General features: G+C 34.3%; 2 protein-coding genes across 3 annotated transcripts; one reads left to right on the plus strand and one right to left on the minus strand.

Moving 5' to 3' along the window:
- Window positions 1–1,997: 1,997 nt before the first annotated feature.
- On the plus strand, window positions 1,998–8,493 carry LOC126696990 (pentatricopeptide repeat-containing protein At2g03880, mitochondrial). 2 transcript variants are annotated; one of them, XM_050393779.1, is made up of 5 exons: window positions 1,998–4,965; window positions 5,062–5,121; window positions 5,715–5,841; window positions 5,930–6,026; window positions 7,060–8,493. In XM_050393779.1, the coding sequence occupies exon 1, from the start codon at window positions 2,149–2,151 to the stop codon at window positions 4,852–4,854; it is 2,706 nt and encodes a 901-aa protein (XP_050249736.1). In that variant the 5' UTR covers window positions 1,998–2,148; the 3' UTR covers window positions 4,855–4,965; window positions 5,062–5,121; window positions 5,715–5,841; window positions 5,930–6,026; window positions 7,060–8,493. The 2 variants fall into 2 exon arrangements, with proteins under 2 accessions (XP_050249736.1, XP_050249735.1); XM_050393778.1 differs by having other exon boundaries at window positions 5,058–5,121; window positions 7,060–8,492.
- A 1,372-nt stretch (window positions 8,494–9,865) lies between these two features.
- Window positions 9,866–16,333, minus strand: LOC126696991 (shaggy-related protein kinase theta). Its single transcript, XM_050393780.1, has 13 exons — window positions 16,044–16,333; window positions 14,457–14,711; window positions 14,117–14,209; window positions 13,543–13,602; window positions 13,135–13,407; window positions 12,944–13,018; window positions 12,344–12,400; window positions 12,107–12,247; window positions 11,483–11,533; window positions 11,285–11,380; window positions 11,116–11,199; window positions 10,589–10,691; window positions 9,866–10,512 (listed from the first exon to the last, which is right to left on the minus strand). Exons 1-13 carry the CDS (start codon window positions 16,104–16,106, stop codon window positions 10,451–10,453), a joined length of 1,413 nt encoding a protein of 470 aa, XP_050249737.1. The 5' UTR covers window positions 16,107–16,333; the 3' UTR covers window positions 9,866–10,450.
- Between the last annotated feature and the right edge of the window lie 9,599 nt (window positions 16,334–25,932).

Genomic DNA, 25,932 nt, shown 5'->3' on the forward strand with positions numbered 1-25,932 from the left:
ATGGTTTCAGCACAATTAACATTAATAGGTCCCAAATTAGCTCCCAATTAATATTAAATGGCTCTAATCACTCCTATTTCAGACTTAATTGGATCAAATTTATCCTAATTAAAAGATAATTATACAAATTACTCATTGAATAATTAATATTTAAATATCTAGTTAATTAGGTGTATGCAACTCTACCATAAAATGTAATCCTAACCAATCAAATTATGACACATCATTGTTCTCAAATTGATTATACTTATAACCAATTGAAATCGATTGTTCATAATTACATATAGTCGGACCCAATTTGTGATAATGCATTTCGGCCATTAAAAATTGATTTAATGATAACTTTCAATCTGATAGTCTGATTAGAGCTTATGACTAGTCGATTTGATCGTTACAATATCAAGATCATTTTGGTGAAATGAGATTAAGGATCTAATGACCAAAATCAAGATACATATGCCCAAGGTGAAATTACCCTTTTACCCTCCATGTAAAGTTAAATACGGGTTGCAAAATGGGGTGTTAACACTCAGATGGCTAGTAAGGGCCATGAAACAAATTTTAATACTTGAACCAATTGAGGTGTCTCTCCAAATATACCTATTGAAAGGCCATACGACACATACTCCATTGTGTATAAATAATATTTCTATATAAAGTGTTTTTTTAGGACATAATTTTTCCGTTATTATAGAAATTTACAAGAATTCTCAAAGCTATCACTCATAATTTTTTATTATTATTGTATTGTGGGGGCTATGGCCCAAAGTAACGAGTTGGGCCTTGGGCCCGTCAGAGGACGCAGCTTGTCCGAGGAGACAACGTGGTTTAGGTAATCCACGTTAAGCCTTATCATGGGAAACAAAGAAAAAAGGTCCGAGGAGGAATTCCCCCCCGGACACTGAGAATCTGGAGCAAATGCATGTTCAAATTGCTGAAGCACACCCCCCAAACACGTGACAAAGCAGGAAACCCAAAATATTTAAGCAAAAACTACCCCCACCACATTAAATAAACTACAGCTACTTTTCTGGCCGCATTAATGTGGAGAAGACCCCTAAATAGTGTTATCTTGGCTACCGTAGCCCACAAAGGCTGAAAGGGATGTCTGATGGGATGGATGCTCAAGTTGGGGCTCAGATGATCAACAAGTGTAAAACCTAGATGATGAGGAAGGGTCTATATAATGTAAAGAAGCCCCCCATGAGGGGGGACGGAAAAAAGATGGTAGAATATTGTAGCATGCAAAGGAACCCTAATGTACTGATCTGTATTCATAAATTAAATTTTTAGTCTCCTCAGAACGGAAGATATTTCAACATAATGGCTTTTGTTCTTGTCTGTGTGTTCCTTAATCCCATGCAAGCCTCTGCTTAACTTATCTAAACCTAGTTCTTTGACCCATACTTTACAAAATTCATTGTGTTGGGCTTTTTTGGACCAATACTTCACGAGGCAAGGGTTTGGGCTCTAAATTGTGTCCCCACATGTATAATTGGGACAAATTTGCAGGAACCCTTTTTGCAACACTTATGTATAGACAAATATTGTCTAAAGACAACATTCATTCATGGCTTTATGTCATTGCTCTTTGTTCATTTAATTGTTTATTAAATCTGTTACGTCATACGTGCATGGGTCTTGTCATGTTAATTTGCTTAATAAACGAGTCATATTAAATTGAGGTATTTTAACATAATTACCAAATAGATCAAATTAGGTGTACATCTATACTTCAATACAACATGAATACGATGCACCAATGGAAAATGCAACCCCCCATCAGAAATGATTTTATTTCCATGAAGTAGAGACCTCGTCCAAAAACAAGTTTTGTTACTAGTTATCCTATTGAGAAGCAACCTTGGAAATAAGAACTTGTAGCGAAACTTGATCCACTTCCCTAACATTTTTGGACATAGTCTCTAGTTTAGAGAAATTTTGACTATGGGGGAGTGGATTAAAAATTTTGAAAATTTAACGGGTCTCAACTAGATAACTAGAACGACGACGTCAACTAGATCAAAACGTAACGTTAGGGAAGCGAATCAAAAATTTGAAACTTTATGGGAAAAAATCAACTTCCCTAGGATCACGATCAAACGGTCATGGATAAACTAGTTTTGACTTTTGAGAATTCAAATTACAATGACTTGGTTTTTGAGTCTTGGGCCTAGGCATTCTTTTCTTACCGATTGCTATTCAGCTTTGAGCTTCTACAGTGAGGACATTTCAACTTTGAATACAAAAGTTTCCCGCCACCTCATCCATCCTCACCTTTTCTCCTTCTTTGCACTAATCCTAATTGGTCATTGCTATATAATAGTATCCTATTACTTTGCTCTTCAGGTATCAGATACAAATTACGATACGATCATTTCAATAAAGAACATAGCGATAACAAGCTGGGTTATGTTTAAATTACAATTACGGCTTTTGGGTCCCTCGTGTAAAGCTTTACATCAATTCAATCACACAGGATTAGCTCATTTTATTTATAATTATAGCGTTGTGAATTCTTCTAATTCTAATACGTTTGATTTGAACCGGCTAATAAATGAGTTTTCTAAATCGGGCCGAATTGATGAAGCCCGTAAGATGTTCGATAAAATGTCTGAAAGGGATGAATTTAGTTGGAGCACAATTATAGCTGCTTATGCTAATTTAGGGAGACTAGATGAGGCTAGAGAACTCTTTGATGAGGCTCCGAAAAAAAGTTCTATCACCTGGTCTCCTCTTATATCTGGGTATTGTCAGCATGGTTGTGAAATTGAAGCTTTTGAATTGTTCTGTCAAATGCGGCTTGAGGGACAAAATCCCAGCCAGTATACATTAGGAAGTGTTCTTAGGGGGTGTTCAATATTGGGTTTGCGCCAGAGAGGTGAAAACCTTCATGGTTATGCCATAAAGGCTGGATTTGACTCTAATGTTTTTGTTGCCACTGGTCTTGTTGACATGTATGCAAAGTGCAAGTGCATTTTGGAAGCCGAATGTCTCTTTGAAACATTGACTGATAGGAAAAATAATGTGTCGTGGACTGCTATGATTACGGGGTATTCTCAGAATGGTGATGGCTATAAGGCAATTGAGTGTTTCCAAGACATGAGGGCCGAAGGAGTTGAGTCCAATCAGTTCACATTTCCTAGCATATTGACAGCTTGTGCAACAGTTTCGGCAAGTGATTTTGGGGCTCAGGTGCATGGGTGCATAGTTAGGAGTGGTTTTGGTGCTAACGTGTTTGTTCAGAGTGCATTGGTTTGTATGTATGCAAAATGTGGAGACTTGAGAAGTGCAAGGAAGGGACTAGAGACAATGGAAACTGATGATGTAATCTCTTATAACTCCATGATAGTTGGGTGTGTAAGGCATGGGTTTGAAGAGGAAGTTCTGTCCTTATTTAAGAAAATGCATTCAAGAGATATGAAGATCGATGCCTTTACATTTCCATCAGTACTAAACTCTTTTGCTTCCATGATGGATACGAAAAATTCAAAATCCGTTCATTGTTTGATTATCAAGACTGGATTTGAGGCTTACAATCTAGTGAGCAATGCTCTTGTTGACATGTATGCTAAACAGGGAAGCTTAGCTTGCGCTTGTGAGGTTTTCAATCAGACGGTGGACAAGGATGTGATCTCATGGACCTCCCTGGTCACAGGATATGCTCACAATGGCTCCCATGAAGAAGCTATTAAGTTGTTTCATGATATGATAACTACAGGAACCTGTCCAGATGAATACGTGATTGCCAGCATTCTGAGTGCCTGTGCAGGATTGACAGTCTTAGAATTTGGGAAACAAGTTCATGCAAACTTTATTAAATCTGGACTTGAATCTTTGTCGATAGATAATTCCCTAGTCACAATGTATGCAAAATGTGGGTGTATAGAAGATGCCAGTAGAGTCTTCAACTCAATGCGAGTAAGGAATGTGATTACTTGGACAGCTTTGATAGTTGGTTATGCACAGAATGGCAAAGGAAAGGACTCCCTACAATTTTATGATCAGATGATAGCAACTGGCACAAAGCCGGACTTCATTACTTTTATTGGCTTGCTATTTGCTTGCAGCCATGCTGGTCTTGTGGAAAATGGTCTCCAGTACTTTGAATCTATGGATAAGGTCTATGGAATAAAACCAGGTCCTGAACACTATGCCTGCATGATTGACCTCTGGGGGCGCTCAGGACACCTTAATGAGGCGAAGGAATTACTGAATAGAATGGATGTTAAACCAGATGCAACAGTATGGAAGGCACTACTTGGAGCATGTAGAGTACATGGGGATTTAGAGCTGGGAGAGAGTGCAGCAAACAAACTTTTTGAATTGGAGCCCTCAAATGCTGTGCCTTACATTCTGTTAGCTAACATGTATTCTGCAGCTGGTAGATCGGAAGATTTTGCAAGAATTCGACAAATGATGAAATCAATGGGAATCAGAAAGGAGCCTGGTTGCAGTTGGATTGAGATGAACAGTCATGTGCATGAATTTATGTCTGAAGATAGAGGCCATCCAAGGACATCTGAGATTTATTCTAAGCTTGATGAGATTATGATATTGATCAAGGAAGCGGGGTATGTGCCAGATAAGAAGTTTGCACTTCATGACATGGATGAGGAGAGTAAGGAGCTTGGTCTAGCTTATCACAGTGAGAAGTTGGCCATAGCTTTTGGGCTTCTCACTCTGCCACCAGTAGTACCAATTCGAATCTTCAAGAATCTTCGGGTTTGTGGGGATTGCCATACCGCTATGAAATATATATCAAGAGTTTTTCTTCGGCATATTATTTTGAGGGATTCAAACTGTTTTCATCATTTTAGAGAAGGAAAGTGTTCTTGTGGGGATTACTGGTAGAATATTCACCTCAAACCTTGGCTCCTATTCTAGTGTCCTTTGAGAAGCATGCTATGAAATGACTAGTTGCTTTTGTCATCACACAATTTGTCCTTCAACTTCATTTTCAAGGTTGAAATAATAAACCTCATTCTTCTTTTGCTCTAATGCTAATAATTTATAATAGAGTTTTTTTTAATGCCTAAGATGGATATTTTTGACAGACAGAAATCTGAAAGTGCTCGAACCCAGAAAAGCATGTACCTGCCCTATACACTGATTTAGCAGGTAATATGAACCTCCTATCCTTAATACTCTTATGACATGAATTATGTTGAATCGTGTGATTTTATCCCCATGATGTTTTTTCCATTACATTTTTTTCTAAAGTTAAATGGAATATGCAGTTTGACATCCCGTATTTCATCAGCAAAAACACAATGGAAGAAACCTCAGGAGACTAAACTAAGACTTTCCATACCATAGAGTGGCAAAATGAAAACAGGCCATACATTAGGGGATGAACTATTATTTTCCCCTAAGAAATTTACCACATTGGATCTTCTAAAACATTTTATCAAAAAATAATGAGGATTGAAGGCATTAACTTTATTTCAACTTGACCTCATAATGCAATCAGAATCCTACATCACCAAACTTTTGGTGGAAAAAAGATTCTGTGAATGAAGAATATATCATCAAAAGCTTAAGTAGAATGCTTTATTATTATTGTGGAAAAAATATATGAACCAGTTATTGTCAAGCAGAAGGCCAAGGCCCAACGCTCTCAGTTCAAGTTGAGAAGCTTTCCTTCCATGATGTCAAAGCATGTTTCAGTTTCTGCAAATACAATATGCCTTTGAAATATGATATCCTCTCAGGTGGAGCATCTTAGGCCCAGTGGGTTCATATTTAGTTGATGCCAACAAGCTTCTTGCTACTACCCGTGGAATGCTATCTAAATATAATGAGGCAGAGAATCTTCTATAAGCAGCTGCATTTTATGAGGTTTATTTGGAAGTTCTCATCCATTGCCTTCCAGGTTACATCTCATTGCTTGAATTAATTAATTCTATATCAAATCATTGGCTTGCAGAATTGGAGTAATATCAAAATTCTTGTGAGTATGAAGACAGCATGCTATTCTCAGACCACATCTCTGGCAGGTTTAGCAATAATCACCATACAATAAGGTAGGCTTCAAATTGGCTCTTTCTCTTTTGTATTCTCTTTTCCTTTCAAATTTTATAATTCTTCTCTAATGCTGGTTGTTGCTGATTACAATGTCAATAAAAAAACACTCAAGTACAAACCCTAAAGTAAGGTAGTGCAGACAAAATGAGCTTTTATAATAGTGATAATCTTTAAGAGATGATTGCAGTAGGTGTTAATACAACTCAATGAAAAGTGACATCTAATTATTACTAGAATGGTTATTTTGGTTCCTGGTCCAACTTCAAGGATGAAATAATCTAATTGTAGTTAGAATATTTTGCATGTTTTGGTTTACATGCTCCATGGTGACCCCTGGCCAGGATCTGCATCCTTAAGAACTTAGTATCCATAAAAACCAATCATATTTTCATCTTAAACCTTTGATTGATCATAATTCTGTCCATACCCAAGTTGATGCAGAATGAGCTTGCAAAAAAAAAAGAAAAAAAAACTAGGCTTTCACCACCAAGCTAAAGAGAAACATCTCTCATCAGAAATTGTGTCAAAATGCACTCCTTCAAACTATTGTTGGAATCTCATTTTAATAGGCTTCAAGGATGACATCAATAAGGAGAGCTCTAACCAAGCCACAATTACATTTCATAAAATCCCCAATCACAATAAAGCCTAAATTCAAAATTCAAAAATGAAATCTGGTATCTCAAACCAGTTAAAATCTTTCAACATTAATTCTGGTTGCACTCCCTGCATCAATTGGGATTTAACTTTGCAGTTTTTAAATTGGTTGCTATTTGTGATTTTGCATCCATCAACACTAAATGTTAAATTACTCCAATTGAAATACAAATTTACTTTTGCCCATACACTATATTGCTTTGCATTATGGTTGTTGCATCTTGAGATACTTGTACAGAGCCCCAATTTCGTGGTCTTTTAATGAATTATTTTTGCAGTAAATAATATAGTCCTTTGTGCTATGAAAATTAAGAATTTACTCATCTCCAAAAGAAATTATTTTAAACAAATTTTTAATTGGTGTCATGATCGCAGAATGAGATGAGTTTGGTTACAGCGAGCCTAGTGTATCTGATCTGTCAGGCTGTGACTATGGAGTACACACCTGAGTTCAAATGCTTGGGTATATAACCTCTAGGGGTCTAGAAATTCATCAGGTATCTATTCAACACAATAACACAGAAGACAACTTTGATAAGATGAGTTTGGATGACCAAGAAAGTGAGACCACTGATGATTAAATATAAGGCTGGTAAGAGATTGTTCGTGCATGATAAGCAAGCTGACTGAGTCTGGATTGGATCTTCTGTATAAAGTTTCTGTAAAATAATTGTCCATCCCCACCTCCCCCCAAACTATGAGAAATTGATCTTGATGAAAACTGATTTCATTAGTTGATTCAGTAACTATACAACTGTATATATATACACTAACTTAACTGCTATATGCACGTGTGAACACAGCGTAACAAACATAATAGACTCACACACGTGACTGACTAAAACTAACTAAACTGACTAACAAAAGCTACATGTCGTTTCTGTACACACATCAAGTAAAACTACACTAAACTACATTGTCGTTTAGATGAGTAATTACATCTCTTCAATTTCTTCAACTCTGAAACACAATCTGGACTTCTACTTGAATCTTTAATCTGAGTTTCATTTGTTCTTGAACTTCTTGTCTGACTTGGTCCGGTGCTTGTCTGGGCATACGAGCTGCACTGGGTGGCATGCTGTGCTGCACTTATTGTGGCAGCTGATACTGCATCACCTGATGCACAAGCTGCTGCACTGGGTAGCATGCTGTGCTGCACTAGTGTGGCAGCTGAGTCTGCATCACCTGGTGCACTAGCTGCTGCACTGAGTGGCATGTTGTGCTGCACTAGTGTGGTAGCTGGTGATGCATCCTCTGGCTTTTCATACAAACTGTCTGGAAATATTGGTTTATTATATGTTTTATACTGCTACTATCTTGTATAAATTTTGATCACATTACAGTTAGATACCTAATCTTCATCAATGTCATTCATGTTTTTGGGTTTGAATACCTTTCATGGATATTCCTAGATTAACGAACTGTCCTGGAAACTTTCAATGGTCTAAGATTAGAAGTGTAATTGCCACCCACTCTTATGTTGGACCTAGTTAATCACACAAGTCTTGTAAAAATTATCTCTAAATTCAGCCATCCGTAATCATCTCTCTCTCTCTCTCTCTCTCTCTCTCTCTCTCTCTCTCTCTCTCTCTCTCTCTCTCTCTCTCCACACAAGTAGTCATTTTTTTATCACTTCAAACGGTACGGACTATGTTTCGAGATTAAAATAGTTTTCAACTAAAAGTCTAAGTAATGAGAAGGCACAAACTTAAAACGAACATTACTTCTTATCAACTAAACAAGAAAAATTTGTGGGTTCTAGTTAGCTTAATTAGTAAAGTCTCTAATGGTTGAATAAAAGATTTGGGGTTCAATCCCTACCTACACCAAAAACTGACTATTGTCTTGGTCTAATAATAAAAGATATTATTAGGTGTGGACGTTATAAGTTGAAACTCTCAAAAAAAAAAAAAAAAAATTCAATCCACACGCATTTATATTTCAGTTTGTTTTCTAAACACGTTCACGATGAAAGACAGAAATTAACTTAGGTGTCATGGATCAGTACATTAGATGTTTGTAGAACCAAAAATAGTTTTGGCATATAGTTAAATGGAATTTGTCAATTTTTTATTTTTATTTTTTCAATTTGCTGTGGTTTAAATCTTTAGAATTTAGTGTGGAGTTGAAATATTAGAATCATTAAGAAAATTCTTCGGCCTTATGAAGGGAAAGGCCACCCGATTTTGAGGGGGTGTTGTCCTTGTCCAAACTAATTTAGATTACTTTGGGATTGAAATCTGGTATAATTAGTTAGTTTTAAGGATTGAGATTAAAAAGGTTAACAGTTAACAGCTTAACTTTTATCCTTATCAGAAAAAGTAAAAGATTAAAAAATTTAAAAACAAAAAACAAAAAGTTTTTTATCCAGGTGAGGATTGAGTGCCTAGACTACGTACATCCCAATTAGTTTGAGACTTTGAATAATAAGAACGACTGATTCATGTAGCTGAGCTTTATTTTTGCATTCTTTAATAGCTGCAGGCTATTACTTGGACTTTCTCACAAGCTTGTACTATACTCACTTCTTGACATATAGCATCCTATGGTTTGAAGGGAAGTGCCACAGACCATAAAAATGGTGTACCTTTGCCTACTTATCATACCACTTGCTTAAAATTTCCGGCCTTTTTTTTGGTTGTCTTTATTGGTACATTTTGAGATTGGTGTCGTTTAATTTTATACGAATCAAAAGAGCAAACAATCAAGTTTTTGCTAGAGGTATTCTACCAAGTCCCAAAGTTTTATAGATCATCTTGGATGTATTAAGCACCAAAAGAGTTCCAGGATATCAGACAACATAACCCTTTTTTTCCCCTGGTACTGAGAAAGTGCAGCAAGACCGGTCAATGAGTTGAATTTCCGTCCTAAGTTTTGAAATTTGAACAAAACGCAAGTACAATTTTTTAGGTGCCATAGATCAAGTTCCCCAATTAAATTATAAAACATGATTACATTGACTAATGAAATACAAGCAATATTTTTATCTTTTTCAAGCTGAGCCATGGAGGGTTCACTTCTTTTCTCCTGCATTTTCTTCACGTTCAGGAAAGAAGCAAGCAGATGAGTAGGGTATTTGCAATATGGCTGATGGCAGCAAGCTCATCCACATTTAGATGGCAATTTTTTCCAACGTTGCTTGAAAAGGTTTGACGACATGATAAGATTAAACAGCTTATAATTAAAAAAGCACGCAAATAGCTTTATTATGATTTGAGTTTGTGCTGTTCTGGTGTTCCACAGTTCAACTTTCAGCAACTCTTCCAATAAGCAACAATATATAACACAGGTTATTTCTCAAAGGGTGGTGAAAATAGAGACCTTGACACGAATTTCTTGGATATCTGAATTTCTTTTTGTAACACCAAAAATGAGTAAGAATGGTATACACTAAAAAAAATCCTAATTCATCTAACAGATCCCATTCAGTTAGTCTCCAATCAAATGCCCATTAACTATATATGACAACACAATAACATTTGTAACAACTCATTCACCATCAACGCATTCGTCACATCCTAAAACTTGGAAAATTTCAACCTCATTCAAGCACTCCCACTTCCACCTGCACATCCACCACACCATTATGAACAGCCTGCCAGCCCCATGACACTCCTACCCCTTGTTTCTATCATGATAATTTGTGAAGACCAAAGGGCGGCTTCTGGGCTATTGGGGCAGGGCAAGCACAGCTAATCGGACAACTAAGCACCCTAAAACCCATTTATATTTGCTACTGACGTGACCACCATGTCTGATAAAAAATTCAATTCCTTGCGTGCTCAGGAATGAGTCGATGACGCAGTTCAATAGATGCACCAGCCAGTTCTGCAGGGAGTTTTGGCATCAGCAATATGGATCCTCAATCAAATATATAAAGGGAAAGTACTCAACATCAACTTACCTTGAGCTGTGAAATTAAACAAAGCTGGAAGTGCTCGCTCATTAGGCAAGCATGCATTTGGGTTTCTCAGGTCATCAAAGAAGGGGTGCGCACATGCCTCCAACTGAAAGCCAGGATTAAATTACATCATCATCTAACAACAATCCATATTTCTCAAGAATTAATAATCTCGGACAATGACTAGACTTAGAAGGCTATATTTTGACAAATTAAATAATATAAATAAAACAAGCCAAAATACAGATTAAATGAAATCATGTTTTACTATAAAGGCATTTTAATAATAGCAATTGGCTACCAAAGCAGCTTCTTGACCCTAGAATTGGATGGCAAATTCATCCTAAAAATGTACCTATCAAAGCTGTAGCCACATCAAGATTCAAGATTCACCCAAAAAAATAAAGCAGATCTTCCACATTATTATTGGAAGACAAAACTTCAACCATCCAGTATCTACTGAACCATCATTAAGTAAGAGTAGAAACATTTGACAACATTCATAGAAAACAAAATTTAAACTGTCTTACAGCAGTGCAACGTAGATTTGGTGAATATTGCAGCAGCCTTGAGACAAGATCCACTGCTTCAGGGGGCATTCGCTTGTGAAATATCTAGAAATCGTAACGTCATAAGATTCACCATCACAAAAAGTACATGTACAATGAGGAAAATATAGTGATAAAATTTCCAGCAAACCTTGTGCCATGGGTGAGCTTTGATCTGAGGGAACTTAAACTCATTGTAATTTGGATTCATGCACTTGATTTCTTCTCTGGTTGGTGTCCCCAGAATCTAATATAATACAGCCAAAAATGAGGAAGAAAATCACTAAGAAGATGCAAAACAGAAAAAGCAATAATAATCAAAGGAAACAAAAAGTTATTGATAGTACACCTTAATGATCTCAACCAGCTGATCAACACCACTTTCACCAGGAAACAGTGGCTGCATATGATGTGAAACCCAGTAAACATCAGAACCAGACAAGTGTCTTATTTGAAAAGAAACTAAATCTCCAAAAACTTCATAACAAAAGAATATGTGCATAATTCATATAAGGATTGTTAAAAAAGGGAAGCCAAAAGCAGGAAGATAATAAACAAACAGAATTACACTTATATAGGAGATGCTTTTAAATAGGTCCTAGTGCTGTAAACCTCTAAGATTAAAAACTTCCTATCTCCAAAGAACGAAGGCATGTCCAAAAAGGAACACAACCAAATAGAGAGGTAAAACACACTGAACAACTGTACCAGGAAACTTTTGCTAGAGAACATGATAGGGGTAACTCTATCCACACTTCATTCACTAAAAGATTTGAAATTATACAACTGGAAACCACTTCTAGAAGTTAAAAAGAAAGATAAAAATTCTATTGTAAGTGCTGCAAAAAACATGCTCCATCTCTGATGAAATAAAGTAGAAATTTACATTAACTAATATCTCAAAGATATATTGACTATTAAACTTTGACATCAAAATTCAGAAAATAAAAGTGCCGGATATATATACACCCACCTGTCCTAGAAGCAGCTCAGCAAGGACACAACCAACTGACCACATATCAATAGCAGTTGTGTATTCTGTGGCCCCAAATATAAGTTCTGGAGCCCTGTAATATCGTGAGCAAATATACGATATGTTGGGTTCACCTGGCACCTAAAATTGTCAAAAAAAAAATTTAAGTTGCTTAACATGTTCAGAGTATTTCTGAAATCCTTTTGGATAAGGAAGAAAATAGAAGGAAAAGCATACCAGCATCTTTGCGCTGCCAAAATCACATATCTTTAACTGATGAGTATGGGGATTGACCTGCAGTAAGCATCATACACCTCAGTCCTAGGAAGCCTTGTCATTATGTAGTAACAAACATGAATTCAAACAAAATGACATCTTAATGCTGAACAGAGAACAACATAACTGCTGATTTTACCAATGTGCACTATATAGCATTATAATTGTATTTTCTGTAATCCTAGATTATGCATTATAACAACTATTATCATCTTCATACAAAGCGGATGATAAAATCATAAAAATTTGTCAAGGTGAAGCGCTAACAAGTAATTTCAACTACCTTTCTTATTGCATAAAAAAAATTCTCAGAGCTAGTCACTTATCTTTACTATAAAAAACTTAGCATTTTTAGTTTCTGACAGAATCAATCTTCTTAGATCAATTGAATCAGAGTCAAAAGCCACAACAGCAACTTGCTAAAATTTCATGACTCATTTAGAGGGGTGGTAGGCTATTAAATGTATGGTTCAAATTGACACACAAATATGTACAAAAGCGAAGACTGATAAATTCTTTCATGCTGATGTTGAACCAATGAAACAAGAGAGAAAATCTTACCAGTAGATTCTGTGGTTTAATGTCCCGATGACACACTCCAACAACGTGATGCATGTAATTTAACGCACGACAAATCTACAAAGATAACATAACACAATTTAACGAGTAAAAAGACCCAAAGCAACCATGTAATTATGTGGTATATGCCTCGAATCTTACAGCACAGATAAATGCAAAGTTTCATCATTCACCTGGTATGTATAAAGTTGTACAAAGATGGTGGGCACATGTTGGTTCATCCTGATATAGTGCTTTGAAACTTTGTAGACAGTCTCAGATATATACTCCAGGACAAGGTTAAGATATAACTCATCTTTCTCAGTGGTTGAAAAAAAACAGTGCTTCAGTGGAACAACATTAGGATGGTCAAGTAAGCGCATAATCTGAAGTTCTCTATTCTTGTATCTCTTATCCTGCAGCACCTTCTTTATTGCTACTGCTTCACCTGTTTCCAGGCACTTTGCCTACAACATATACATATCATGTGGAAATGGAAGAGACATCAAAATCTTTATTAACAAAAATATCAACACAGAGACACACAATAAACCAAAACATCAATATGGACATATGCACACAGGCAGATGAAGTCCAAGTACCTGAAAGACAACACCAAATGAACCTGTGCCAACCACACGCTCTGCCATGTATGAGATTGTCTGAAACCAGGTAAGAAATAATTATTAACAGCTTTGTACATTGCTGATTCTAATAAAATTTATGTTCGAAATACAGAACAATGCAGAGCAGAGGTTCTAAAGCCAAATATCATGCAGAGAAACTTCAATCACTAGATGTCAAGTTTTCAGAGTTATGTATCAACTAAAATTTTACTTGCATGGAAAGTTAGTACACCCAAGTATGCATATTTTCATATACACATGAGCGTGCTATTGTTGTAAATTATATTCAACAACCAAGCCATGAAAGGCATCCAAAAAAAACCATAAAAAATAAATAATAAAAACCTCCCCGACAGGCAACTGCATGAGGGGGGAAGGGGAGCCAGAAGAAAGAAAAACCATAAAAGCAGACTCCTCAGATCAATCACAAGACCCAGAAGAAGGTGAGAATATACATTTTTTTTTAAAAGACTCCTACTTCAATCTCAATAGACAAGCATGAAAACAGCACAGCAGACAAAAAATGCAATGACAAAAGAAATCAAGTCACCTGTTTTGGTTGTCCATTTCGACCAGCTATTGTAGTTGCAATTATTTGACCTGCTTCTGTACCACTACCATTTACAAAAGTCGCTTCCATATCCTGCAAAATGCAAAATTTTAGACCAGCGATTTAACTGTTTCAGGTTTTGTGGTTTCAAAGATTTTGCAAGATCTGTGTGATTTAATAGAATTAAATCCTGTACAAGGACATTTCAAAAGATTGAATAGGTATAAAAAAAAAAATTTAATATTGCTCATAAACGTATATAGTAGGTATGATATAGACTTAAGAAATTAGAAAATTATTCATGGAGGAGGAAACAGACTAATTCAAACAAAAAATTAACCTTTTCATCGTGGTGGTTTACTTTCTCATCTCTAATTTTCATTTCATGCATTTCTTTAGGAAGCTGATCATAACCAGACTTCTCTTTTCTAGGCATTGTAGATGCATCAGATGTGCTTGCAGCAGTTTCCAGTGATGTAGAGGCCATATGCTGCTCCAGACCCGTGGCAGACCTCTCTAGTCTATTTAGTTTCTCATTGTCCTTGTGTTCAGTCTCTTGATCAACCTTTGCTCTCTTTGTGCTAGAATCCCCACCCTAAAGAAAATCAATTAATTGGCCATAAAAATGAATTAGAAAGTTGTAGCAATGTGATGCACCCAAATATCTTAAATTATTAAAAATAAATCTGACATAGCATCTGCACTCTGTCTGAATTAACTAACCTCACTGCAAATGAATTGTTTCTTTCACCATAACAACATTCCCAGGGAGGGGGTAAGAATAAAAGTAGCAAAATGAACTAAAAGGAGCCAGAAACACGAAATATACAGACTGACCAACTAGCCAATTGGGAAGTTATACAAGTTTCAAGAAAAGTGAAATTTAGCTGCCCTTTTGAGCTATACTTGTCACTTTACCAAAGCCATATGCCTCATAGAAAACACCTTGAGGCATGACTAAAACAAGTTTTAAGATTCTAAATTTCTAATAATTCAAAAGGCATCAGAGGCCAAAAGTCAGAAAAATCTCCTTGAGGCAGACTGATTACTGTGAGCAGCAGAAACTGTCATGTCATACAATTCAAACCACAGCCCAAATGCTTCAAACATTAGGTTTTACTTTATTGTTTTGATAGGGACTTTCTTCTGAATTCCTTGCTCAAATTTCCACAATTTTTCCCCCAAAATGCAAGTAATGGTGATTTAGATTTAGATTTTAAACGTCCGTGCTTCCTAGCTATTAACTACCACCCTATAAACTAATTGCTTTATTAGCTGCATTTCATAAAACTAAATCCCATCCTCACGCAACAGCAGCACTACACTCCACGATCCATCATCAAAATCTCATGCGAAAGCCCATTATTCGCAAAGTTATAGGGTCGTACCCAATACACAATGCTCACCCCAAATTTGTGGAGAGGCTGATTTTCGTACTCAAACTTGTAACACATATTTTGGGTGGAGGGCACTTTCCCCATCACACCTTGTATATATACAGACATTAAACAACAATGACCAGCTAAATTAAACTTATATTGCATAACAATGAAACCCCACATTAACTTCAACAGCATTTTTAGAAGGAAAAAAAAAAATGGAAAACTACAACACCACAAACAATCCCACGATTTGTAATGCAATAAAAATAAACAATTTATATAGCATCAAAATTTTATTATCTCTCTTTTTTTCCTTTTTAACAAATGCATTTAAGAATCTGATCATTCCCACAAGGAAACAGAATCAAAGAAACCATTTTTATTACAAACAAAAACAAAACCAATCAAATTAATTATTATATAAAAAAAAAAAAACAAAAACAAAATAGCTTCAAAGCTTCAACATTGTATTTCCTTCTTTTTGAAAATTTTCTGAGCAACCAAACAAAGACTAGGCCAAGAAAAAAAAAAAAAAAAAAACTTACAGGATCGGATGAAATGGAAGTGCGACCAGATGCAATGCTCTTTAGCCTACGCATCACATTCATGATTGGAATTTGGAAACCCTAATTCCCCAAACAATTTTCACAATCTAAAATATTAAAAAAAAAACAACAACAACAACATCATCAAGAAGAGAGAGAATTTCAAATCCCTCTCCTTCTCTCTCCTCCCACAAACAAAAGAAGTTAAGATAGGAAAAAAAATATTCCAAAACAAAAAAATCTCAACCTCTCTTTCTCTCTCTCTCTCTAGAATCCAGGTGGCCTTAATGTTTTTCGAAATTTGTTGGTTTGTCTTTGCGGTCAAACTTGGATCAAACCCAATCATTCCGCCCTTCTTTCTTTTTTGTACTTTGGTCAAACTCCCATTTCTGACCCTTCATCTCTCATTATTGGTGGAATCCAACGGTGGGTATTTTGTGAGGATTTTTTTAATTTAAAAAAAAAATGGAGGAGAATAGTGATTTGGCGTTACGTAAATGACCTTCTACTTGTTGCGTTTTTGCGGAGAAAAAGATTTTAGGATAGAGAGACCGAATATTCTGGGAGGTTTGTCAGCTTGACTGGTCTTTGACAATTTTTTTTTTAAAAGATTTTTAGATAGATTAGGTTTTCTTTCTTTGATCGAGGGAGCGTATGAATCAGTCTTTTTTAAGACAACAAATTATTATTTGTGATTGTGCTTATCACGATAATCCCTTCAAGATTTAAGGAGAACACATAGGATTAGTGCATCTCCAATAGTGTAGTTAAATGCATAAAAATTTCTATAATAAAGAATAACACCATAACAATAGTGTTCAATGAACTCTCTATATCGAGAATTTTTTTTGACTCATGAACAGTAGTTCATTAAGTCTGATGGACTACTATTCATTCTTCAAATTTTTTTTTTCTATTATAATAATTAGGTATTGAATAAAAAAATGTTGGAAGATGTGTAGTTAAAAAATGAATAAATAATGAATGAATAAATAATATTAAAATGAGATAGAGAATTTGTTAGAAAGTGTATTTGAAAAAGTGGGTAGTTAAAAGGTAAAAGTCACTGTTTATTCTCCAAAAGTACAAAAATTTACCTAATCTACTTGAGATGCTCTTATATTTGCCGTCATATGACATGGAGTTAGCCAGTACACACTAAAGATTTTCTTTTTTTATTTAGTAAAATAAAAAATAGAATCTTATATATATAGCTAATTAGTTATTACAATACTATGATTTTTTTTTTTTTTACAATATAGAAATTCTACTTTAAAAGCATTTATACTTATAGAATGACCACCGCATTAAGGATGGTGACGGTAATAATATGGAGGATTATGTTGTGTTGAAACTTGAAACCATAAGGTTTATGAATTTTTTGAAACTATGAATTTTTTTTTTTTTTTTTTTTTTTGGGAGAACCTTGAAACTATGAATTTTGTTGTGTTTTTTTTTTTATGAGTTTTATATGTAGCATTATAAATAGAACAATATTCCCATGCCAAAACTATAATGTTGACATTCTTTGATGTGAAATGAGATGACAGCATTTGGATTACTAATTACGGGAAGAGAAAAATAGAAATAAAAGGATAGATTTTTAGCTATTAACACTTAAATCTCAATAGATACAATAAACGCTAGTGTCTTGTTCAAAAAAAAATAATAATAAACGCTAGTGTCTGTTATCTAATAAATTATTTATCAAAATAAAAATCTGATAAATTAATTGATACTTTTCATTTTTCATGTGAATATTTCATATTTGATTAATGGATTAAGTTGTTTCTAAAAAAAAAAAAGTTTAATGGATTAAGTTTGCTCGTATTGTTAAGGAGTGAGTAAGAATGTATGGATTTAAGTGCCTACGTTATCTTATAGGTAATGGTGCTCCTTTTAAGTTGGCATAAATTAATGCTTATAAAATCTCATTCACTCGTCCTCCTTCTGCCCACTCAAAGGGTGGCTTGAATTAATATCTAGGTTAAAATTCAAAATTAACCCTTTAAGTTTCAATTTTTGTCATTTCAGTTATTTAAGTTTTAGTTTTGTCATTTCGGTCTTCTAAGTTTCAAATTTTGTCAATTAAGTATTCCGTTAGGCTTTTGTTAACTCTTTTCATTTACTCACCAAAACGACACTATTTTGGGTTTTTTTTTTTTTTTCATAATTAAGAAAAATGAAAAACTGTTATTGAAACAAAAAAGAAAAAAAAAAGAGAACCAAGAAAAAAAAAGGCAGCTAAGAGAAACAACCTACCCCTAAAAATAGAACAAAAAATCACAATATGGATCGCTGTGTAAAATCCAAAGTTCAAAGTAGCACAGCACAAATTCAAATAATAACATAAATCTACAACTACAAGCAACTAATATAGTTCACAAAAAATAAAAATAGAAAAGCTTTTTAAATTTTAAAATAGCAAAAACAATTTACAACTAAAAAAAAAAGACTAGTAGATCAGAGAGGAAACATGCTCAGTACAATAGATCAGTATGAGAACAAGTATTAGCACTCTGTTTGGTAATTGAGAAATTGCAATCCTTCTCCTCTCTTGGTGTCGATATCTCTCTCTATCTCAGCCTCAATCTCACGATCCCTCGCCAACTCGCAATCTCTCTCTCTCTCCCCCTGTCGATTCGGCGATCCCTAACTCTTTCTCCTTCCTCCTCTTTCTTTCTCCCTCAATCTCCTTAGGTAAGGCTCAATCATATTGTGATTTTTTGTTTCGTTTTCAGGGGCAGGGAACGACGTCGTTCCCCCTTTTTGTCCTTTTTTCAAAATTTATTTGAAATAACAGTTTTTCTTTTTTCTTAATTACAAAAAAAAAAAAAAAAAAAAAAAAAAAAAAAAAACCAAAACAACATTGTTTTGGTTAGTAAACGGAAAGAGTTAACAAAAGTCTAATGGAATACTTAATTAACAAAATTTGAAACTTAAACGACTGAAATGACAACATTGAAACTTAGAGAACTGAAATGACAAAAGTTGAAGCTTGAGAGTTAGTTTTGGATTTTAGTCTAATATCTATAAGTATAAGAGATTAAACTCTATAAAGATATGGTGTAAAACCTAAGTTTTACACCCCCAATCCTAACATACCACATCATCATATTACATATTAAAGAATAAGTACAACCACACTCAATTAATTTTAATACCTATTTTAAAAATCAACTTAACTGTAACTATGATATATTGAATTTTAAGTAAAAAACTGATGTGTCAATCTTTACACCATGAATTTTACACCTTATCCTTATCGAATTCTGACTCTATTTATAAACCTCATTCACTCATCATAAAAGAAACGAAGCAATTAGTTAACACAATTCAATGAGCTTTAGACATGTAAGATTTTTTTTTGAGAAGATCCTTTGTTGAATTAGATAAGTGGTTATAACTTAGAAGGCCTACCACCAAGCTCAGTATGCCAAAATTTTAGTCTAAAACAAAATTTCGTTTGCCTTCTTCTAAAAAAAAATTACTTAATAAAAGAAAAAAAAAAGTGATAATACATATATATTTTAAAAATAATAAATAAATAAACCCACATTTTATTTTAAATTTGAATGTAATTATTTTTTTCCGGTTTCTTAAGAGAAAAAACTCATTGAATTTAATATAAGATTTTATCATTGATGGAAATAATAACCACTGTGGGGACGCAGGCCCAAATATATATTGGGCCTTGGGCCTTGTCCAAGAAGGTACAGTGGTCCGAGAATAAATCAATAGGGAGGAAGAAGTAAGACTTTGAACTTCACGAGTAAGCTATGACTGTAAAGACTGGTAGAGATAGGCCGAGGAGGAGTATCTCCTCAACTAAACGAAGAAGGGGTCAGAAAGTGTGTCATGTTGTCTAGAATGATGTTCCAAGAAGTTCTATTGACAAGGATATGCACTGCGAATGTACAGGACCAATGAGAGCCAAGAAATATTTAAGAAAAAGCTGATATCACCGCATTGAATGCTCTGTAGCTAACTCTCTGGTCGCATTTATGTGGAGAAGACCCTTACTCCCACCCACACGAATTGCTCAATCCCACATTAGGAAGAGACGCCTTCCACTCTTGCCTTATAAGCACTTGGGTTAAGGAAGGATGTACCATAGTGTGTATGATCACACACACTATGGTACACCCTTCCTTAGCCTAAGTGCTTATAAGGCAAGGGTGGGAGGCGTCTCTCCCTGATGTGGGATTAAGTAAATTCGTGCGGATGGGAGCAAGGGTTGACCCTGCTCATCCCAAAGCGAACGATACCTGATTGGGAAAAGATTTGTTCTTCCCACAACTACTTTCATAAATATGGTAGTTAAAACAAAATGTAATTTATATATGAATTTTAAACAATATTCATTGTTAAGGTTTTTTTTTTTTTTTTTTTTTTTTGAGAAGAAATGACAGGTTGATTTATAACATTATAATGAAAACAAAGTTTTTAATTTGAGATGCGTTGAGTTTTGTGGTGATGAAAAATCGGACCTCGCATAAAGTGGTTTCTCTTCTTTTCTCATTGAAGCAAATGAATTTGGGTGCCATTACTAAGGCCCACTTGCTAATCCATGCTAAACTGGGCTGAAACCTATAAGGTTATCACTGCGAGACCACTTGTCTACATCAAACTTCAAGAGCAAGGTCCAATTCAAAGCCCGCCTCTTACATTAATGTCAAGCACACTTTTTACCAAACGATAAAGTGGACCTTAAGGCTAGGGGTTATCTGTCCAACCCCAAACCAAATTACATTAATGTAAGTGGTATGGTTTTTTGGGAAATTTATTACAACTTCCCAGCGGTAATAGAGTGCGGTATTTTAACTAGTAGAATAATACCGACATTACTTTTATTTTAATCAATTACAACCTATCACTTCAACAGTTGTAAAATTTATTACGGCATTAAATAATATTTGATATGTTGTAATAAATCTTGTAATGGAATGCTAATTTATGTGGTATAACTATTCAATTGTTTGGTTTGATTTTTATCACATGGAAAAGTCATCCACTAGAAATAGCTATTCCTTGAACTGAGAAATAGTTATTCATTTCTAAAACAGATGTTATAGTTATTCCTTAATACATGCAATAACTTTAGAAGTTATTATATTTCCAAAAATACAAACCATCTCTATGTGCATAATAATTATAAGATTAGCATGTTTTCAAAAATACATATTTTATGGTTTTATTCCTATTTTAGAACCCAACATATTAATAGGAATAATTATTTTATCCTATAAAAAGGGAATAGTCATTTAATTACTTCACATTTGATTCCCATTAGTGATGAGCCCATATTAGAACTAGTAAAAATTTGCCACATCAACAGTTTGTAAAAATACTGTAAAATAGTTTGTATTTATAGCATTACTCTTCCCATTAATACAGATTACTATTCTTGATGTAATTATCATTCATTGAACCAAACATAGCTTTATTGCCAGTTATTAAGGAACTCATCTAAATATTGTATGTGTAGGGGATTGTTAGTTATTAAGGAGTAATTCTTAGGTACTTTCGGAGTATAATGAATGATACTTCACACTATAAATGTGAGAAAAAGAAACACCATTTCAGTATACTCCAAAAGTACCTAAGAATTTTCTGTCAGGAACATATCTAAATCTTAAATGTGTAGAGGATATAAAACCTACATTTATTGTTAGTTATTAATATTATTTGAATTATGATGTCCTTTCAATAATGATTGCTTTTTTTTAGGCATCACATGGTTTTCTACAAGTTAAATAAATGAAAACTTAAAAGAAAATAACAAACTATGATGGCCCTCTCAATAATCATATTACACATATTACTAACCCCCCCAAAAAAAAAAAAAAAATCGTGTTCCACATATGGCTGCATTTGGTATTGCTCCACACATCAAATAAAAAATAAAAATAAAAAACTTTTTTTTTTTTGTTTTGTTGATCTAACAAAAGGTAATACATTTTCCAAAGATAAAGATCTCTCTGAAGCAATAGCAAATGACTTGTGATAATGGCTTATTCTCACTAGTATCTAAGGCAGATGTCAATTTATCTTTGTCTAGGATAACACTTAAACTAGGACCTGTCCCTATCTGAAGTCTGAACCTATAATTTTTTCTCCCTCTTAAACCGAGATCCAGACGTCGACGAAATGTATTACAGTATTTAGTTTGGTAGGACTAGGAGACCCAAAGATGGTCACGAAATAGTGTTGTTACTTGTTACCATACCTAAACATCAATTCAATGGTAGACTTTAGCATAGTGTGTTCTCTCTTCCTTGATCTCTAACCATGGGATTGGCCGTATTGAGATTTTGACACAATTGAAAACGTGTTCTTTGTACCCAACAAAAGCTCTTGAACCATTGACTTAGAGTTGGCTTTTTACAGTTTTTACTGTCATTAACTTAGCAAACAAGTGATCAAAGAGAGCCATAAACAACTTCTTTTTCCTCTTGTTATATAATCTGCCAGCCTCCAATGTCTCGTACTGAGTTTTTGGGCAAATGTCTGTGTCAAAATCCTGTGTATATATTGGATATATATAGGGTGAGAGTTGAAATATAATAAATCAATCAGTCTCCGTGGACAGCATGCACGTGAATTCTAGTACATTTATCAAAGAAAAAGGTACCACACTTTCTGCACCCATCCAATGGATTTATGAAGAAATTTGAGCCCACAGTCACATGCTGTCTCGTATTACTTTTCAATGCAGGTTTTAAAGGAGATTGAACGGTCACGGTCCTCAAATTCGGCAGAGTAGTTGCACCAAGTCGGTGGATTAAGATTTGGTGACGGTGATTGAAAGTTGAAACCAATTGGGATTCCTGAATGAATAAAAAAAGAGTTTGTTTTTTCATGGGAACTTTTGCACACAGGAAGAAACAAAACATTTAGCCAAAATTTGCAATAATCTTGCCTTATTTGCTCAATAATTGAACCTGATACTGACAAGCTTAGATCAATTAAAAGAGCAGGACCAAAAATGAGTTTGAATAAACTTATATTTGGCATTATTTTTTGGACAAAGGATATTTCTATGTCCTCCAGGCTGTGAAATTATGATTATAATATCAATGTAGGGACATATTGGTTCTTGCCAAAACCTCACACAATATATATATATATATATATATATATATATATAGGTTGCTTTCATCAGAGGAAAATTGAAAAAAAGGTTAAAGTGAGACCTTATCTCTCCCAATTTAGATGTTTCCAGTCCTCTTTCAGTGAAAGGAGTATGAAAAGTTGAGAACTATGGGACATTCAAGCTGTTACATCAAAAGCAGCTATTACAGGCTTACAGCCAAAAATTAATGAAAGACAGCAATTTAGATTTTTCTTCTAGCAATTTAGGTTTTTTTTTTTTTTTTTTTTTTTTTTGGAACATTTTTTCTAGCAAGTATAATGTTTCCTTGGGTCAGATCTTTTGTACGAATAACAAATAATTTTACTATACTAGTTAAATTAAATAATACCCTCGGTTTCTTTGATAATTTGAGACTCAAAACACTTTTTTTTTTCTTTTTTCATTTAAAGACTTGCCAGATATTGACATTGGGCCTTCTTGTATTACAGAGTAGAACTTAGATGTAATGGGTCTGGCCTATAAAAATAACAGTACTAACACAAAATGATATTAACAAACAATAATTGTTGGGCTGGGCAAAAAGGCCAGTCCACACCACTAAAGTGAAAAGACCCAGAAAGTCATATCAGAACCCACTGACAAAGACTCGGCAAAGCCTGCGGGTGAGTGATCAGTGTCATACATATTGTGGTACTCACAATACAATTAAAACTGATTTGAGTTTATCAGTGAGAAATACATCCAAAAATTCATTATACTTTAACAACTGAAGCTTATAATGGAGTGAAAGGATTTATTGAATTGAATTGGGTCATTGCATTCAACTTTTAGGATGATCAATGACTAAATGCCAAATTGAGAGCTAAAAAACTCAATTTATTGATCAACACATATAAGCCTTGCCCTCTGTAACAAGCAATTTCGAAAGTGTAGCTCCCTTTTTTTTGAGTGAAACCGACAGTCTTGCTGGTTAAAGATTACTAGATTAGACCTCTTGGCTCATGAACCCAAATAGGAATGGAATCTAATTCATCAACCAAAAAAAAAAAAAAAAAAAAAGAAAGGAAAAGAAAAGAAAAAAGAAAAACCTAAAATGTCACTTCGACTTGCTCCCCCATGCAATTTGATGGATTCATGGTTCTTTTCAGGATTGTTCTGGGGACAATTGGACTCTTCAAAACAAGAAAATTCATTGTACCATGTATTACTATCAAGGGCCACCAGGTACTTATTAAAACATTGTATAAGAAAAGGGTAGCCTTGTGTTACCAAAATGCTTTGCTTGCTTGGCATTGTTGCTGGCAAAGGTCCTACTCATTTATTGTACAGCAAAGTGTTGTAATCTTTGAATCTTTTTGCCTTGTATAATATTAATGTCACTCACCCACCGACGTGCTGGGTCAGTCTCGCTTTCTCATTGAAAGCTCCAAAGGTTTATTATTATAATTAAATACTTCAACAAGAATCTCTTTCTCTATCTAAATTATTATTCTTATTATCTGTATCTTGATGCTAATGTGACAATGTTGATTTGTCTCTAATGACCCTTGTGTTTGTCATGAACTTATGTAGTCTCATCACCTTGCAAGTTGCAGACACATCTGTGGGGATTTCAAGGCATGGTGGTTAAACATCCTTATCACTTGATTGGAAGCCAAGCCCCCAAGTAGTGCCAAATTTGGGATGCGTTTTACAGAGCTGGGAAAGCATACTAGGCCTTTATATTTTCTAATTAAGGGCGCTACTGACCATGGAGGTTTGCACAATGAACGTAACAGAAGTTTTTTATGCCATCTTTTTATCCAAGAAACGAATAAAATTAAATGAGAACGAAGCGAATGTAATGTCATGGTATGATGTAGCTTTGAACTTGCAGTTGGAAAACAAAAGTGATGCAGAAGAGGGGATGCCTATTTTGTCAATTTGACATTGAGAAATGAGAAAAGCCTGCGCGGGTTACTTAAATTCAGTTTGTATAGGGATGGTAATTTACTGGTCTCGCAAATATGGTGATGTGGAGATGGGATGAGATTTTTGCCTTGCACCCTAGGGCAAGGTGGAAATGGGTTTAGGCTTTTTAGCTTCGGGTCCTGCACTGCGGCAGAAGAATGTGAAAATTATTTTTGAAGAATTAGGCCGTATGTATTTTGTTATGCATTAGGAGTTTGTATTATAATGTTATGTATATTAGTTTGTAACCCTGTGCAAATGGATGAATATACTTAAAAGATATACATTAAGATGCATAGTATAATTTTTACGTATAAAATTTAAATATTATTGAAAATCATACTTTTTTTTTTTATTTTACTTTTTAAAAAGTCTTGTAAGAATATTATTAGGTAGAAAATGAAAATTGTAAATTTTTTATTTTTTATTTAAAATTTTTCTATTCATTAATTCTAAACTCTTTGGTTTTTATACACAATAACTCACTTAGATGAATATTTATGATGTGGTCCCACATTTGACTCCAAAATTAAGAAATAAAACTCTCTAAAAATAAATAATTTAAGACACATAGCACAAAATTGGACTTCAATTATAGAATCTAATTGAATTTTCTCTAAAATTTACCTATTAATATCTATATATATATATAGATTAGTGTTAAAAACTTGGTTTGTATTACTAAGTATTTAAATATATGGATATTAAGACTTTTTGTTTTTGTTGTAATATTGTCTTGTTAAACACTTTTGATAATATTATTCAATCATTGCTAAAAATTAGTTTTATTTGATGTGATAAATTTATTTATAATTTCAAAAATATTTCTATTAATGAAATGAG

This window comes from Quercus robur, chromosome 8 (assembly GCF_932294415.1).
Source record: "Quercus robur chromosome 8, dhQueRobu3.1, whole genome shotgun sequence".
NCBI lineage: Eukaryota > Viridiplantae > Streptophyta > Magnoliopsida > Fagales > Fagaceae > Quercus > Quercus robur.

Coding starts and splice junctions, on each gene's coding strand:
- LOC126696990 (XM_050393779.1), top strand. CDS start 2,149: ATGACTTGGTTTTTGAGTCTTGGGCCTAGGCATTCTTTTCTTACCGAT.
- LOC126696991 (XM_050393780.1), bottom strand. CDS start 16,106: ATGAATGTGATGCGTAGGCTAAAGAGCATTGCATCTGGTCGCACTTCC. Junction 12,248..12,343: donor TTGGCAGCGCAAAGATGCTG/GTATGCTTTTCC, acceptor TGACAATTTTAG/GTGCCAGGTGAACCCAACAT. Junction 10,692..11,115: donor CAAATCTACGTTGCACTGCT/GTAAGACAGTTT, acceptor CCTGGCTTTCAG/TTGGAGGCATGTGCGCACCC.